Genomic DNA, 14142 nt, shown 5'->3' with positions numbered 1-14142 from the left:
ACCTGCCACTCAGATGTGATGGCAATGAGAAATAACGTTTTCATGGATAGATGTCTGAAGTAGTACATTGCTGTGGATTCAAATGAGGGAGAAGGGAATGGTGAAACAACGCAAAACTTGGCTGGGATCGCAAGGTGGTATGGGGCCTCATGTTTGAGAGTACAGGCTTTGAAGGCCTTTAAGGAACCATTTTGTTAGTACGTGAGTAAATATGAAATTATCTTCTATGGAGAGGAACAATGAACAGTAGCATTCATTACAGAGATCATGTCAGGTGTCATACCAAGTCTAGAATCTTTTTCATTTAGAAGAAGGAGGACACGTTGCTGACTCCAGTCTGGGAATTGCAGAAAACTCAGACTTCAGAAGCCAGGCACCTCAAGACCCAGGCAGATACCTCACTATCTAAAGAGGTGGGAGCTGATGAGAGCTACATAGACTGAAGAGCCCAGAGAACCTGGAGGCCCAGACCACCACATTGGGAGGACTCTGGGAAAATATCCTGGGCACTGAAGAAAGGCCAAAGAGTAAGGGTCAGATCCCAGGACAAATCTGACCAATTACCTGTGGGAAGAGTATATGGTAACACAGAAATACACATCTTGGCGATCGAGGGTAAGAACTAATCCTCCTGTTCCAGTGTTGGAATAATTATGGACAATCTGACTGACCATCCTGAAATGTTGCAGTTTGATGAACTTGTTTAGGTTCCTCATGTAGAGGGTAAGTCTCTAACCACCAGATTTCTTTTGGATAATAAAGTAATTGCAACAAAAACCAGTGTTGAAGTGGACCAATTCTATGGCTCTCAGTGATGGGTGATTTATTTCTTCTCAAGAAAGTGTTTGAGAGAAGGATTTCTAAAGAGGAATGGGGAGGTTGAGGAAAAGAGAAAAAGCATGAAATATCCTTTGTTGATTGTATCCAAGACCCACTTGTCTGAGATAATTCGATGACTTGCTAAATAGAAGGGGACAAGCAGTCTCCAAACTATTGGGCAAGTGAAGATGGTTCCAACAACTGAATCAGAAAAAGGCATCTCAGGGCTTTGACTAAAACTTTAAAATTGTTGTCTGTACGTAGAAGTATGAGGCATAGCCCCTTGTGTTGGTGTGTGCTTGTGCTTAGGAGGAGGTCTCTGTCACCTGTGTTCTGTATCATACTACCACTAGGGTGAAATGCAATGCAAAGATTGAGGACTTGGGGTAGACTGGTATGTATCCAGTCTTTTCTATGGCACTGCTGTATATATACGGCAAGTGAACAGAGTGTTCCTCTAGTGTCTTTTAAAGAATTTAAGGATTTGTCATTGTGATCGGTAAAGAGTTTAAATCTTTCAAAAAGTGCATCATCAATAATGGCCTCACAGAGATGGAGCTAGTATGTTTATCCCATCACCACAGATGTTGTAATAGAATGGGCAGGTATGTCTGTGGAATCCAGAGAGGCTTGCAGTACAGTACAGACCATAAACACTCCTTCTATCACTAGTGCCCAAAACTGTTCCTTGTCATCTGGTATGTGTTGAAAGAATTCCTGACATTTGGAATAGTTTATGTGATTATATCTAGGCAGAAGTGCTTTATAGTTATCAATTCAAAACTGGATTGTAGCTGACGAGTATGTCCAAAAAGTCTAGCTTCTTCCAATGCCTAGTGTAGGGAGCTGGCCAAGAGGGTGTTGTCAATGCAGTACAAGAGAAGAGATGACAATCTGAATTAGGGTGGGAAAAGAGAATGTCCATGCCCCTACCAAGGGCATATTATTTCTTGACATTTACTTGCAGATGGGTAATATTGATGAAAGTTCTGCCACATCATCTTGGCAGAGTCCAACAAGGCCTTACTGGACTTACTGGTAGTTTAGATAAATTTTGGTTAGACTATATGATCCCTTGCAGTCCCGTTTAACCCTCTGATTCTATAATGCTGGATGTGGTAACATGATGGTTTCATCGAGGAAGATGATAAGTAGGTTGATGGTTTAATTTCTTCAACCTGCTCTTCTCACACTTCCGGGTGAATGCTAGGTGGTCCAGATACTGATGAAGAAGGAGACTGTGTCTCTGTTCTGTGGAGATTTGGGAAAGTGCACTCTATACACACCCCCTAGGTCTCAACTGGGTCTATGTGAGGGAACTGGCATGTGGGATTGAATCCATGCGGGTCCATATCTGCACCTAGATCACTTCTATTCTTTGGGCATTTAGGATGAGATGATAATTTTCTGTGTAGCTGCCCTTGGTATGAAGGTAGGATGTGCAATGCAATGTAGTATTTCTCCTTTTCTTCCTTACTAGAGAAGGGTGCTGTGGTCAGTGGTAAAGGGGAATGGTGCTGTGTTTCTGGGGAAGAGACATCAACTGCAGGGAATTTGCTATGGTGAAGGAGCAACTCTGGAGTATCATCAGAGACAATCAGGTTTTGTGGGTACAGAAACTCCTATAATACTGTCAGAAGAATCATTTGCACCAACGATTGCACAGAGGTTGAGGGCATTATTGATGGAGTGCATTCTCTCAAACAGCCAATAGATGGTGCCAAAAGCTTGCTTTGTACCAAAAGATTGCTTGGTACAGAAGAGCTGGTTGGTGCCAAGGGTTTGATTGGTTCCTGCCAAGCAAAGCTGCCAAGCAAAGCTCCCTGTAAGCTGAGCAGCCATGCAACTGTTTTCTGAGTCCTGTTCAGAGCTCCCACACAGGCAGAGAACTCAGCTGGCCAGCGGGGGAAGGGTGTCTCGCTAAGCAGTAGCTTCAAATGGAGCTGCTGTGTTCTTGACAAGCAGCTCCCAGAGCTGGTGAGGAGGGGAGATAAGGAGGGAATAAGCGGTTAGGGAGAGGGAGAGCAAGGGAGTAATCTGTTGGGGGGGGGGTCAGAGGGAAGGGGAGTTTGTAGACTCCCATCTGCATGAGGAGAGAGAGGCAGAGGCAGAAACTCAGCACTTTCCTCAATCCTCCTGGGCTGGGAAGGGGAAGGGAAGGGGCTGACTACATGGGGTAGGTGGGGAAAAGAGGGGGTGGGTGGGTGCTGGCATTGGGGTGAGGTGAAGGTAGGGGGAGTTTGGGCTGTGTGTCCTGGAGTCTCTTTCATTTGTTCTTGTATAGAGTGGATTTTAAACATTCCCCAGAGAAACTGTATAAGCCTTAGTGAATGCCTTTTACTCACCTTTCCAATGTCACTAAATATTGCCTCTCCTCGTTCTGAAAATTGATAATTTATTCCTATCTTTTGTTTTCTGTCTTTTAACCAGTTATGGGATCCATGAGAAGACCTTCCCTCTTATCCCATCATTGCTTACTTTGCTTAAGAACCTTTGGTGAGAGGACTTGTAAAAGACCTTCTGAAAGTTCAAGTATACTATATGCACTGGATCACCCTTGTCCATGTTTGTTTGACCTACTCAAAAAATTCTAATAGATTGGTGAGAAATGATTATCCTTTATAATAGCATTGTCAACTCTTCTCCCAAAAAGTGTTCATTTACATGTCCGATAATTCTGTTCTTTATTACAATTTCAACCAGTTTGCTTAGTACTGATGTTAGAATCACCCTTGAAGCCTTTTTTAAAATCAGGCCAATGGGAAAGTGTTGGGGCACTGCCGCTGGACGGCAGTGCACGTAGACCCCAGGGCACTCCTAACCTAAGAACCACTGCCAGAAAGGGATGCCTCAGGTAAATGCTGCATTCCAATCCCTTTTCCCCACACCCACCCACCACCAAATCAAATTCCTTGCTACATATCCAGTAATAAAGAGTAAAGCCATCAGCATCCAGCAGTCAAAAATTAGTTCATCTATATAATTCCTAATCCCCAAATTATACAAAACACAGAGAGAAGAAAAAAACCAAGGGATACATCAGAAGTAACTCTGTAAAATTAAAAAGTGCTGGGGAAAGCTGGTATCTGCAGAAGAGCACACGGTGCAGAGGGCCATCCCTTATAGTAGGATATAGTAAAGAGGAGAGGACAGATGTTAAATACATATGTTTACAAACTGTACATCAATCAGTGCTTCTCATCTCATGAAGATAAATACAAGAAAAGCAATCTGAATGTAAAGAATTTTTAAAAACTCCTGTATCAACAGAAACAAATGACCATTTCATTATAATTCACAGCATATGGAAACACAATATCTTAAAAAGAGGCACTGGGAGGCACATTTTATTACACAAATCAACCTATCAGGCACTTTTTAATTATAAAAAAGGAAACATGTAACCAATAAATCATTCACAAAAGGAACAATATTACAGAGCTAGACATGCTGATGATAGTGGCATATATCTTCTCTGTATTATTGTAAGCATGAACACTTCTCTCTGATTTCCTTTAACCCTGAAGCCCTTTTACATTCAGAGACAAACACTGAAGATTACTGAAGTCAGTAAATTGTTACATTGCCATCTGTATTAACGAAAATGTACAAAACAAAGCGCCTTTCTGGGAAGATGTAGAAATAAAACTACATGAGTAATTACCTTTTAATGGTAACTGACATTTTTTCAGAGTAGATGCCTTCTGGCACTGGTTCATACATAGCCTCTACTATCTGCAAAATAAATAGTTGAGAATGAAGAAAATAAAAATATTCCATTATACATGTGGAACTCTGATTCATGTTTTTCCTTGGAACAACAGGAGAGATATTGCATCAACAGAATAACTTCATAAAGAAACTTTGATACATGTCTTCTAATGAAGAATTTGTCTTGTTATCAGATAAACACATTAATATAATATTAAGTAACTGTAAACTAAAGAGCTACAGCATTTAAGTCATGGTGAAATTTACACAAAATTTAAAATACCTTTTTCTTTCATAATGTTCTAGACTACTAGTAGTGCATATCCTATTGAAAATGACTGTACCATGAGGGCAGGAGCTGTTTGGACTTACTGAAGAAGGACAGTTCTGCTTTAAAGCCAAAGCCAGGGGAGAGGGGGTATAAGGTTAGGGACTGCTGAAAAGAAGTGGAGAGAGGCTGAGTTTGCAGCATTGACTGACCACCTCACAAACGTGAGATTCAAAAGTTACAAAGACAGAAGCACTGGGCAAGAAAAGCTTCTTTGTTACATGTAGCAAATAAAGCCTGCACCCACCCACCCTTTCTCATTCCCCTAGTGGAGGTGAATACCATGTTGCATTAGAACCTGCAGTGGACATCATGCTAGTTGCTCTTTTATAAGGGGGACTGGGAAGGAATTTTTCCTGCATCACCAGATTGGCTTTAGGGGAGTAAGGTTTTTTCACCTTCCCCACAGCAAGGATCAGAGAGAACCTTTTTGGATAAGAAGAATAGGACATGTCACAACTTATTTCATAAGGTTGGGTGGATAGGCTGGTGCTCCATAGGGAAAGCATCCAGGGACCAGATAAATGGCCTGTTAAATGACTTAAAAGGAAGTACTGAGTACAGGTACTGAACAAGAGAGGGGGTTTGGAAACTCCTCTGATTGGTACTAGAGATGTAAAATCCCATTTGATTGGTTAATTGGTTAAATATACTGTTAAATCAGTTAATCAATTAAAAGGGGCAGACAGACGGGAGGTGCTCTAGCTGGCTAGAGCAGTCCCCCACTCACCCACTTCTGGGCTGGTGTGTGCCCCCTGCCACAGGCAGGGGCTGACCAGGCCCGCTGCAAACAGAGGCTCGTTCGGCTGGAACACCAGAGCAGTACCTGCCTGTGGTGGATTTCCCACAGGGCTGGAATAGCCCTCTGCCCATGGCAGGCAGGGAGCTGCTCCAGCCTCCACCTGTTAACATTAACCAATAAGCATTAACCAATATCCAGTTAAACACTCACACCCCTAACTGGTACAGCAGGGGGCCAACCCCACTCCCGCCTTGTTTTCATTGCCACCTTAACAGATGTTAAGGTTCAAGCCATAGGTTGACTGGGGGACCTGGATGGAAATCAAGGGGGGTTGGTGGAATCCCAGATAATGGATTGACATGCACTGTATATTTTATCTGCTGGATAATCCTAGACATCTGGATGATAAAGTTGCAGCATGATTAAGATCCAGAGGAAGTGTTTTCCATACTTCTTTCAATGTACCTAGACAATCCACTCTACACTACAATCAAAAACCTTTAGAATGTAAAGATCTTACCATCAAATGATAGAGTAAACATGTATTGGTAATTAAATTATAAGATGCTACTGTGTATAGAGTAACTTTTAGCAATTACAATTGCAATCTAGATCCTGATTTTACTTCTACTTATTTACATTTTGGTATTGAAAAGTATCTTGTCTTCTACAACTGTATATTTAAATGCCAAGGGACCCAGAAGGTGCATGCAAAAATAAATAAAGGTGCAGTTTTATCTAGCAAACCTGCGTACTTTAGTTGCCAAGGAGAGCATGTTAGTGCTGTAGAAAGGTGGCTTCAGAGTTGCCATCTGATAAAGAATGCACCCAGCAGCCCAGACATCAGCCTTCTCGCCATATGGTTCACTCTTTACAACTTCAGGACTAAATAAAAATACAATTTAATATTCACTGAAGGCAGGAGAAAATATTTGGTTTAGAAAATACTGACTTACTGATATCAGTATGTAAACACAAAAAACAAAGGGGACTTTCTGTAGCATTCAATTACCATTTCTTAAAAAGCATAATGCTACTTTGTGAGGCAATATTATTTCTGCATCAAGAAACGCCATCACTATATCTAATGATACCTGGTTATAAATCCATAATCTTACAGAAATGCAACATACTAGAGCTCACTGAAAAATGCAAAATACACTAAAATAAAATAAAATTGTAATATGTTTGAATTTTAAATATATTTGATTTCCTAAGTTTTTACTCCTTTAGGGTGGTCACCTTTCACAACCAAGTTTTAGTGGCAAACATGTAGAAGAAAGCCAATTTTAGGTTATACAGGGGAGTGTTTATGAAAACAGGATTTAAAATTTGCACAAGGAAGCATTTATTCATTCCAAGTATGCTGGCTTTCTTGTCCAGTTGGGAATTGATACCATGCAAGGTAATGAATTATATTTAAGCAATACAGTTCTAATTTTGAATATTCACAGTAATTTTAAAAAATCAAAGACATTTGTTAATAAATTTGAATAATGAATGCATTTGGAGAAATCCCTATTTGATAATCAAGCAAAACAGGCTAAATTTGAATAAATTATATGTTGCTAATTATTCAGTGCATTCTACAATGTATTTTGATAGGTCAGATAATTGCTTGCAAATGGAAGTTCATTGCCTAAATCCTGTAGGTACAAGTGCCATTGATAGCAATTACATTTCTGTAATATTTCTGCTCATGACACTAGTGGTTTAACGGTTTGTTCAGTTGTCTCTTCAGTTGCACTCATGTTTTGCCCTTGTGACATATAATGTATCAGTATTATTAACATACAACTTGTCAAATGCTGTTCTGCTCGACTATGACAAAGCTATTATAGTAGAACTTCAGAGTTATGAACTGACCAGTCAATTAGACACCTCATTTGGTTGGAACTGGAAGTACGCAACCAAGAAGCAGCAGAAAGAAAAAACAACAACAACAACAAAAGCAAAAAAACAAACAAAAACAACAATACTGTGCTAAACATAAAAAATACTAAAAAATAAAGGGAAATGAAAAAAAGATTTGACAAGGTAAGGAGACTTTTTCTGTGCTTGTTTCATTTAAATTAAGATGGTTAAAGCAGCATTTTTCTTCTGCACAGTAAAATTTCAAAACTGAATTAAGTCAATTCTCAGTTGTAAACTTCTGAAAGAACAAAAATATCAGAAGTTCTACTGTACAAGTGGTATCTCTGTCCAGCACCCTCAGGCTCCACAACCACCCTGCTTCTTTTCCCAAGCATTCAGAGCCATCTCTACCAATAGGCAAAACATGCAATGGTGTAGTGCACCATGAAATTTGGGACACCAAACTGCCCTATGCTACCTATGGGCCCAGCCACCTGCAGCCTCATCCTCTGCCCCTTCCCTCCCTACTCAGAGCGTGGATCCTGCAGCCCCCATCCTATCTCCCAGTTGCCTCCCAGGACTGAGTGCCCAGCCCCCATTCACCAGATAGCAGCGAGCTGCCCTCACAGACTGAGCAGGGGGCAACTAAAGAGAAGGAGCATTTTCCCATTACAAGCACATCTTTTCTGTGGCCAGCTGTGCAGTCACCCGCTGCTGCTCCAGAGTCCTGTGGCCTGCGCCTCCCTCCCGGCTCTGCTCCAGGTTGCCAACTCTCCCGGACTGGACATCACTGAAGTAAATGGCATCTAGTCCAAGGAAGTTGGCAATTTCTTTCCCCAAAACCTCCCCCCACCCCGTGTGGAGAAGCCACTCCTGTGGTGTGGGGGGTGCCAGTGCTGGGCTGCAAAGGACACCAGCACTGGTAAGGGATGGCACTGCAGGTGTCCCTCCCATCCCTGACCCTCCCTCACACTCCCTGAGCTTGAACACTACAAATGAGCTATTTGTGGTGTTCTGGAAGCTCTGGGAAGGTGGGGGAGGAATTGTTGAGTGCAGGACCCAGATTTTCCCCATGAATGCTCCAGCCCAGGAGCACCCACTGGGATGCCTGACCACAGGTGTTGCTGGACGACAGAGGTACAGAGTATAGAAGTCCAACCTGTACTACATTGGGACTTTGTTACTCTTCTGACAATACCTTTTGTTCTATGTTACTCTTCTGACAATACCTTTTGTTCTATATTATTTAGAGTAATGCACTTTTTATTATATTGCTGTCTGTGCAATTAACAGACTAAATTTGATCAAAATAATTCTACTACTAAGATCCTAGTTACAGTAGATGGAGGAAGAGTAGGTAACTTCAGTTCTGACTCATTTAAACCGTTTTTTAATGAGATTCCATATGCTGTCTCAGTTGACCAAGCTCTTCAGAATTCTGGACTATGCTTTTGCTGTGATTAGGTCACAATTTATGCCAATCAGGATAACCTGATGCTAGTCTTCATATCTTATCATTAACTAAATGTCAATTACATAGTAGTTTCTTTCACTTAGCACCTTTTCTCTGCAAATACCTGTCCAGAGATGTCAAATATGCTTTCATTCTTTCACTCTTAAAATCAGCCTGAACTCACTTATTTTCCCTTTGTTTTCAACAAATAATATAGAACTTGGAACTGCCGACTGTATGATTAAGTTACTGACATCTTTAGTAAAATGCCTTGAGATGTTTTGGCATGAAAAGGCACTGTGTAAATTGAAGTTATTGTTGGAAGTCAAGATTAAGTTAAATGATAGAAGGAACCATGGTATGTATAAAATAAAACAAGATTTGTTTTCAAATGAAGTGGCAAGGGATACCTTAAAAATGTAACTACAACAAAAGGAAACTGGGCTTGAGGGCATGTTGTGGGAAAGCGAGTAAGACTGATTGGTTATTAGCTTTCTGATCAAACTGATTACAGAATGTACAAATCTGTGGGTGAGAGTTAGCTGGCAACTTTCTTTCAGGTGCTGACATCTCTGCATAATCACTGAGAAAAAACAGTATTAGATCATAACACTTTTAATAAATGGCTTTTTGTTATTCCTTACTGTGACTTTCAATTCATTATGAGGATTTTGCTAAATGATCATTCTGTAAATAAACCTGAATCTGATCAGAGACAAACATAAATCTGGCAACATAATTAGATACTTTTTGAAGGAAAAAATCCCTGCCTTATTCTGCTTATACAGTGCTAAATACCCAATAAAAGGAAACCTACTGTATGAGTTTTACAATCTTCCATTCTAGTGATCACTTTAATTGGTAAAGTGTACAGTGTACAGAAATAAAAGGTTATAAATTATTTTTAAAATACCAAACTTATATTAGGAAAAAACTTTTATTAAATAACAATTGATAGTTTTCACATTTTTATCTAAAGTATCCCCAGATTTAGTGTTTTATTTTAATGCCCCAATTCCTGCAGTCACAGGGGTACATGAGAATTTCAGCTTTCATTTTAAAAGAAGTTTTTAGCCTTTGGGATTCCTAAAATCACAAACCAGAGGAAAATAAAAAGGTCAAAATTTTTTTAGGTCTCATGATTTTTATGTCAATCTTCTTATTATTTCAGGCATGATTCGTGATTTTTGAAAAAGATGCTCAAACTCAATTTTAAAACTTTGATTTACTTTGCACAATTCATATTGTTTATATTTTGTGCTTTACCTTGTTGCTCTGACAACTTTCTGTGCCTCCTTCTGGCTTAAATAAAAAAATTGGTCCAACTGATGGAGTCAATTGATCTCATCAGGGTGCCTTGGCTGAGGCTGTTGTTCTTCTGGCTCCTCAGTGCCCTTGCCCCCCACCATGTGATGGCTGTGTGCAACTCACAGTGCTCGGTTTGAGACCATGGCCATCACACAATGCATCTATTCAAGCAGCATTATTAATTATCTAACAATTTTGTAATGACTGTACCATATTTTACTCATTTAACACTTTACCTTCATGGCTTTTCAGAATTTCACCTGTTTATCCTAAGAAATCCCTCCTCTTAGACAATAAACGTTAGTCATACTTAACCATCTGTTAGTTGGCGGTAAGGGTGGTGTTCAGCATTTACTATTGTGGCATTTTTGCAGTTGAGTTACATCTTCTGGATACACTATATTAAGTGTTATCTTTTCTGCTTGACATCTATTTCTCTCCCCCCTCTCTCTAGTGGTCATTTCACTTTTGTCTATATTATTAACAAGATAATCATTGCAATTTTCCTTTACATTTATAAATCACAACTCAAATCTAAATCATTCACTGAGGTTGAAAACACCTATTCAATAGCATTATGTTAGCTATAAACAAATTTCTACAGAGAGAACAAAATCAAATTCATGTAAAAGCATAAAGGGACTATTTCTCCAAAGTAGCTATTTAAATTCACAATATCCTTGAGCAGACTGAACAGTGCTCTATTGTTTCACAAAAAACTCTGAGCTTTCACTTATCATATGCAGATACTCCATTTTTAATAATGCGTACTTTTTCTCTGTCAACAAGCTTAAAACAATCTATATCTTGATCAATCCATCTTTCCTTCTGAACTAGTAAAATTAAAGAGCTTTTTTTATGTTGAGGTGATATATTCCATCTTACCTGGTATCATTTTTAGTATGTTCAAATGTATGATCACTGGTAAAGCTCCGCTGAATTTATAATTAGTCAACATCAAAGAAAACTTGAACTCAACTTGACAGCTAAGTCATAGCAATATTTATGACATTTATAAACCAGCTCTGCTGAACTGATTCATATCCACATGGCCTTTGAGAAACTTTGCACTTACATTTTCATTTCTAATTTTGTTCAGTCAATGATAATTTATTATGCTATTCACACAAGCTGAATTTCAAACAGGGATCTAGAGACAAATTGCCCATTGCTGAATTCTAATTACAGTAACTGGTTGCTATATTATTCTTATTAATTATTTGTATTACCATAGTACCTAGGAGCCCCAATCATGCACAGGACCCCAATGTGAGGGATTATCGGTTATGTGATAAAGCTCTGTTATGAAAGATGGGTATTGTTGCAGGATTAGCTCACATACATGCTAGTTATCACTGAATGGATTCTCTGTGTCAGCAGGAAAGTGACATGAATTTTGCTACTATGTGAATGATTTTTCATAAAAACAGACACTACTACTAGCATGTTGAAACTTAAAGTCCAAAAGAATGGGGCCAACCTTATTCGTCAATACAAAATAAGGCAATGCCAATGGAAAAGTCTTGTTACAAAGGCAGTGCTGCAGAACCCAGCAACCAACAGTATGTTTCCTACAAGTGTCATTTCAAGTAACACAGGTCTTTTCAAGTGACTCTCTCATATGCAAAGATTGGCTGGTGCATGGTACTTCAAGATGAGTAGTAATATCTTCAACTTTTAAGAAAAGTCATGGCCAGCCAGGTGTGACGGGGTGGACCAGGTACTGAGGCCCCCTGCTGGAGACCTTGTGGTCTTGCCACACCATACCCCAGAGACACAAAGAGAAGTCCTCCAAGCAAGCTAGAGTGGCAATGGAAGAAACAGCTAATAAGGGGACAGGAATGCCTTATAAAAGGAACTGCAGGAACAGAGTCAGTCAGTGCCTCTAGAAACCTCATGCTGTGCAGACTGGGTGACTGGCTGGCTGAGAGAGTGGCAGCACTGTGGACAACTCCACGTGGTTATCTTAGTGAAAACTGGATTATGATGAGACTCCAAGATAAAGCCCTGAAGTAAGACCAAGTAATCTGTTTGCAGAAGGAGAAGCCCTGGGGGCACCAATCTCTGCCAGAGTGGGGAAGAGTAAAGAGGGACACTACAGAGGGCACCAAGATGAGCCCCTTGTAGATGTGTACCCCAGAAGAGGTTTGGTGATTCGCACGCAGTGTGTGAGATTTGGCTGGAGGGCTGAGTTGCTTAAGAGGCTTTTAAATCAAAGAGTGCAGGCACACGTACTTGGCTCGAGGGGGCATTCGCGAGAGGTAAGCACTGCCCTGTTACACCAGATCACAGGCGATAAAACAAAAATTCACAGACGTTATAACACGTGGCGGGCTCTCTCAGTCCCATGAGGCTGATGCCATTTGCTGGAACCCTAAGGAAGGCCTCCTGGCCTATTGCTGGAACCCTGCAGAAGGACCATGAGGAGGCTTCTTCCTGTTGCTGCAACTCTATTGGGGCCCCACTGGCGATTAGCTTCAGCCTTGCAGCCCCAGGGGCTGAACCAGAAAATGTCATGGATGTTTCTGGAAGTCACGGATTCCATGACTTCTGTGACATAAATGTAGCCTTTTTTATGACTAGTGCACAGATTGTTTGAAAGTCTTGAAGCTTGCTGAAGGTTCCCCCAAGATTAACAATGACCAAAGACATACATGAACTTGAAAAATGAAAACAAGTGACCTTCTACAACTGCTATGATCCACTGAATAATGGAACTGTCAACATCAAGCATTAACCTTATGTGGAAGATAGAGCTCTCTCAATAATCGGCCTACCAATCCAAAATGAACTCACCAAAAATATCAGGATGAGTAGGACATCAGCATCTTCAGAGTAAACTGCCAAACTCACTTCTTCCACATAAATATTCCTCCAACAAAACTACAAACACCTAAACCAAAATCTCCAAAAGACTGGTTCCAACATTCTGTCAAAATAAGGGCACAGTAAGACAAAGAGTCCTGCCCGATTGCATCTTTTCTTGTCTTTTTGTGAATGGGCAACTACAGCTTGGTCAATCACAAATGTACTAAATTAAAGAAGGTAAAAGAAAGTTTTAGATTAACTTTTCTCAGTGTCTTTTTGTTATACAACAGTCACGTAGGAAGTGTTGAGCATTTCAGATGTCATCATTATCTACAGCTCTTTTAGAGAAACTGCAGATCATTTTAATATGAGAGGAATTTTGCTTTTACAGAACTAGAACAATACATGCTAGTGATAACTTTATTGTATTTACACTCCCATATTTGTCCACATATTCTTGATCTATTTGTGTACATCTCTGATAGTTGTTAGAAAATACATGTGTACAGGCAGTCCCCAGGTTACGTACAAGATAGGGACTGTAGGTTTGTACTTAAGTTGAATTTGTACTTAAGTCGGAACTGGCGTCCAGATTCAGCTGCTGCTGAAACTGACCAGCGGCTGACTACAGGAAGCCTGAGGCAGAGTTTCTCTGCCCCGGGCTTCCTGGAATCAGCCGCTGAACAGTTTCAACAGCGGCTGAATCTGGACACCTGGGACAGAACAGCTGGGGCGCTGCCGGGGACCAACCCGGCAGCACCCCAGCTGCTCTACCCCAGGTGTCCCCAAGTCAGCCGCTGCTGAAACTGATCAGCGGTTGATTCCAGGAAGCCCGGGGCAGAGCTGACCAGCAGCGGCTGAATCAGGACGCCTGGGGCAGAGCAGCTGGGGTGCTGCCGGGTTGGTCCAGCAGTGCCAAGGAGCGGCGCTGCGGGACCAACCGGCAACGCCCCAGCTGCTCTACCACAGGCGTCCGCGAGAAAAGCCTGGTCTGCTGGGGGGGGGGGGCGCACTAGCTGCACCCCCCTCCCCCAGAAGACCATGGAAACGCGGGCGGCGGGACTGAGACACGCTGCGGTGCCGCAGCCCGGGTCCTCCGCGGCTTTGCTCCACGTCTCC

The 14142-nt window shown here is 41.1% G+C and overlaps 1 protein-coding gene across 4 annotated transcripts in view; it reads right to left on the bottom strand.

Annotated features, from left to right (window-relative positions):
- NEK10 (NIMA related kinase 10) overlaps nucleotides 1–14142 on the bottom strand; it is a 200924-nt gene that overhangs the window by 73279 nt on the left and 113503 nt on the right. For all 4 annotated transcript variants that reach the window (XM_014579152.4, XM_089776619.1, XM_025190296.3 and 1 more), the window contains 2 exons: nucleotides 6356–6485; nucleotides 4484–4554 (listed from right to left, as the gene is read on the bottom strand). In XM_014579152.4, the coding sequence (XP_014434638.2) occupies nucleotides 4484–4554; nucleotides 6356–6485 (201 nt within the window). The remainder of the gene's footprint in view (nucleotides 1–4483; nucleotides 4555–6355; nucleotides 6486–14142) is intronic.

This window comes from Pelodiscus sinensis, chromosome 2, assembly GCF_052426305.1.
Source record: "Pelodiscus sinensis isolate ZL-2025 chromosome 2, ASM5242630v1, whole genome shotgun sequence".
In the NCBI taxonomy this organism is placed as follows: domain Eukaryota; kingdom Metazoa; phylum Chordata; order Testudines; family Trionychidae; genus Pelodiscus; species Pelodiscus sinensis.
The sequence above is the reverse complement of the archived record's forward strand: the minus strand, read 5'-3'. Positions and strand labels throughout refer to the sequence as shown.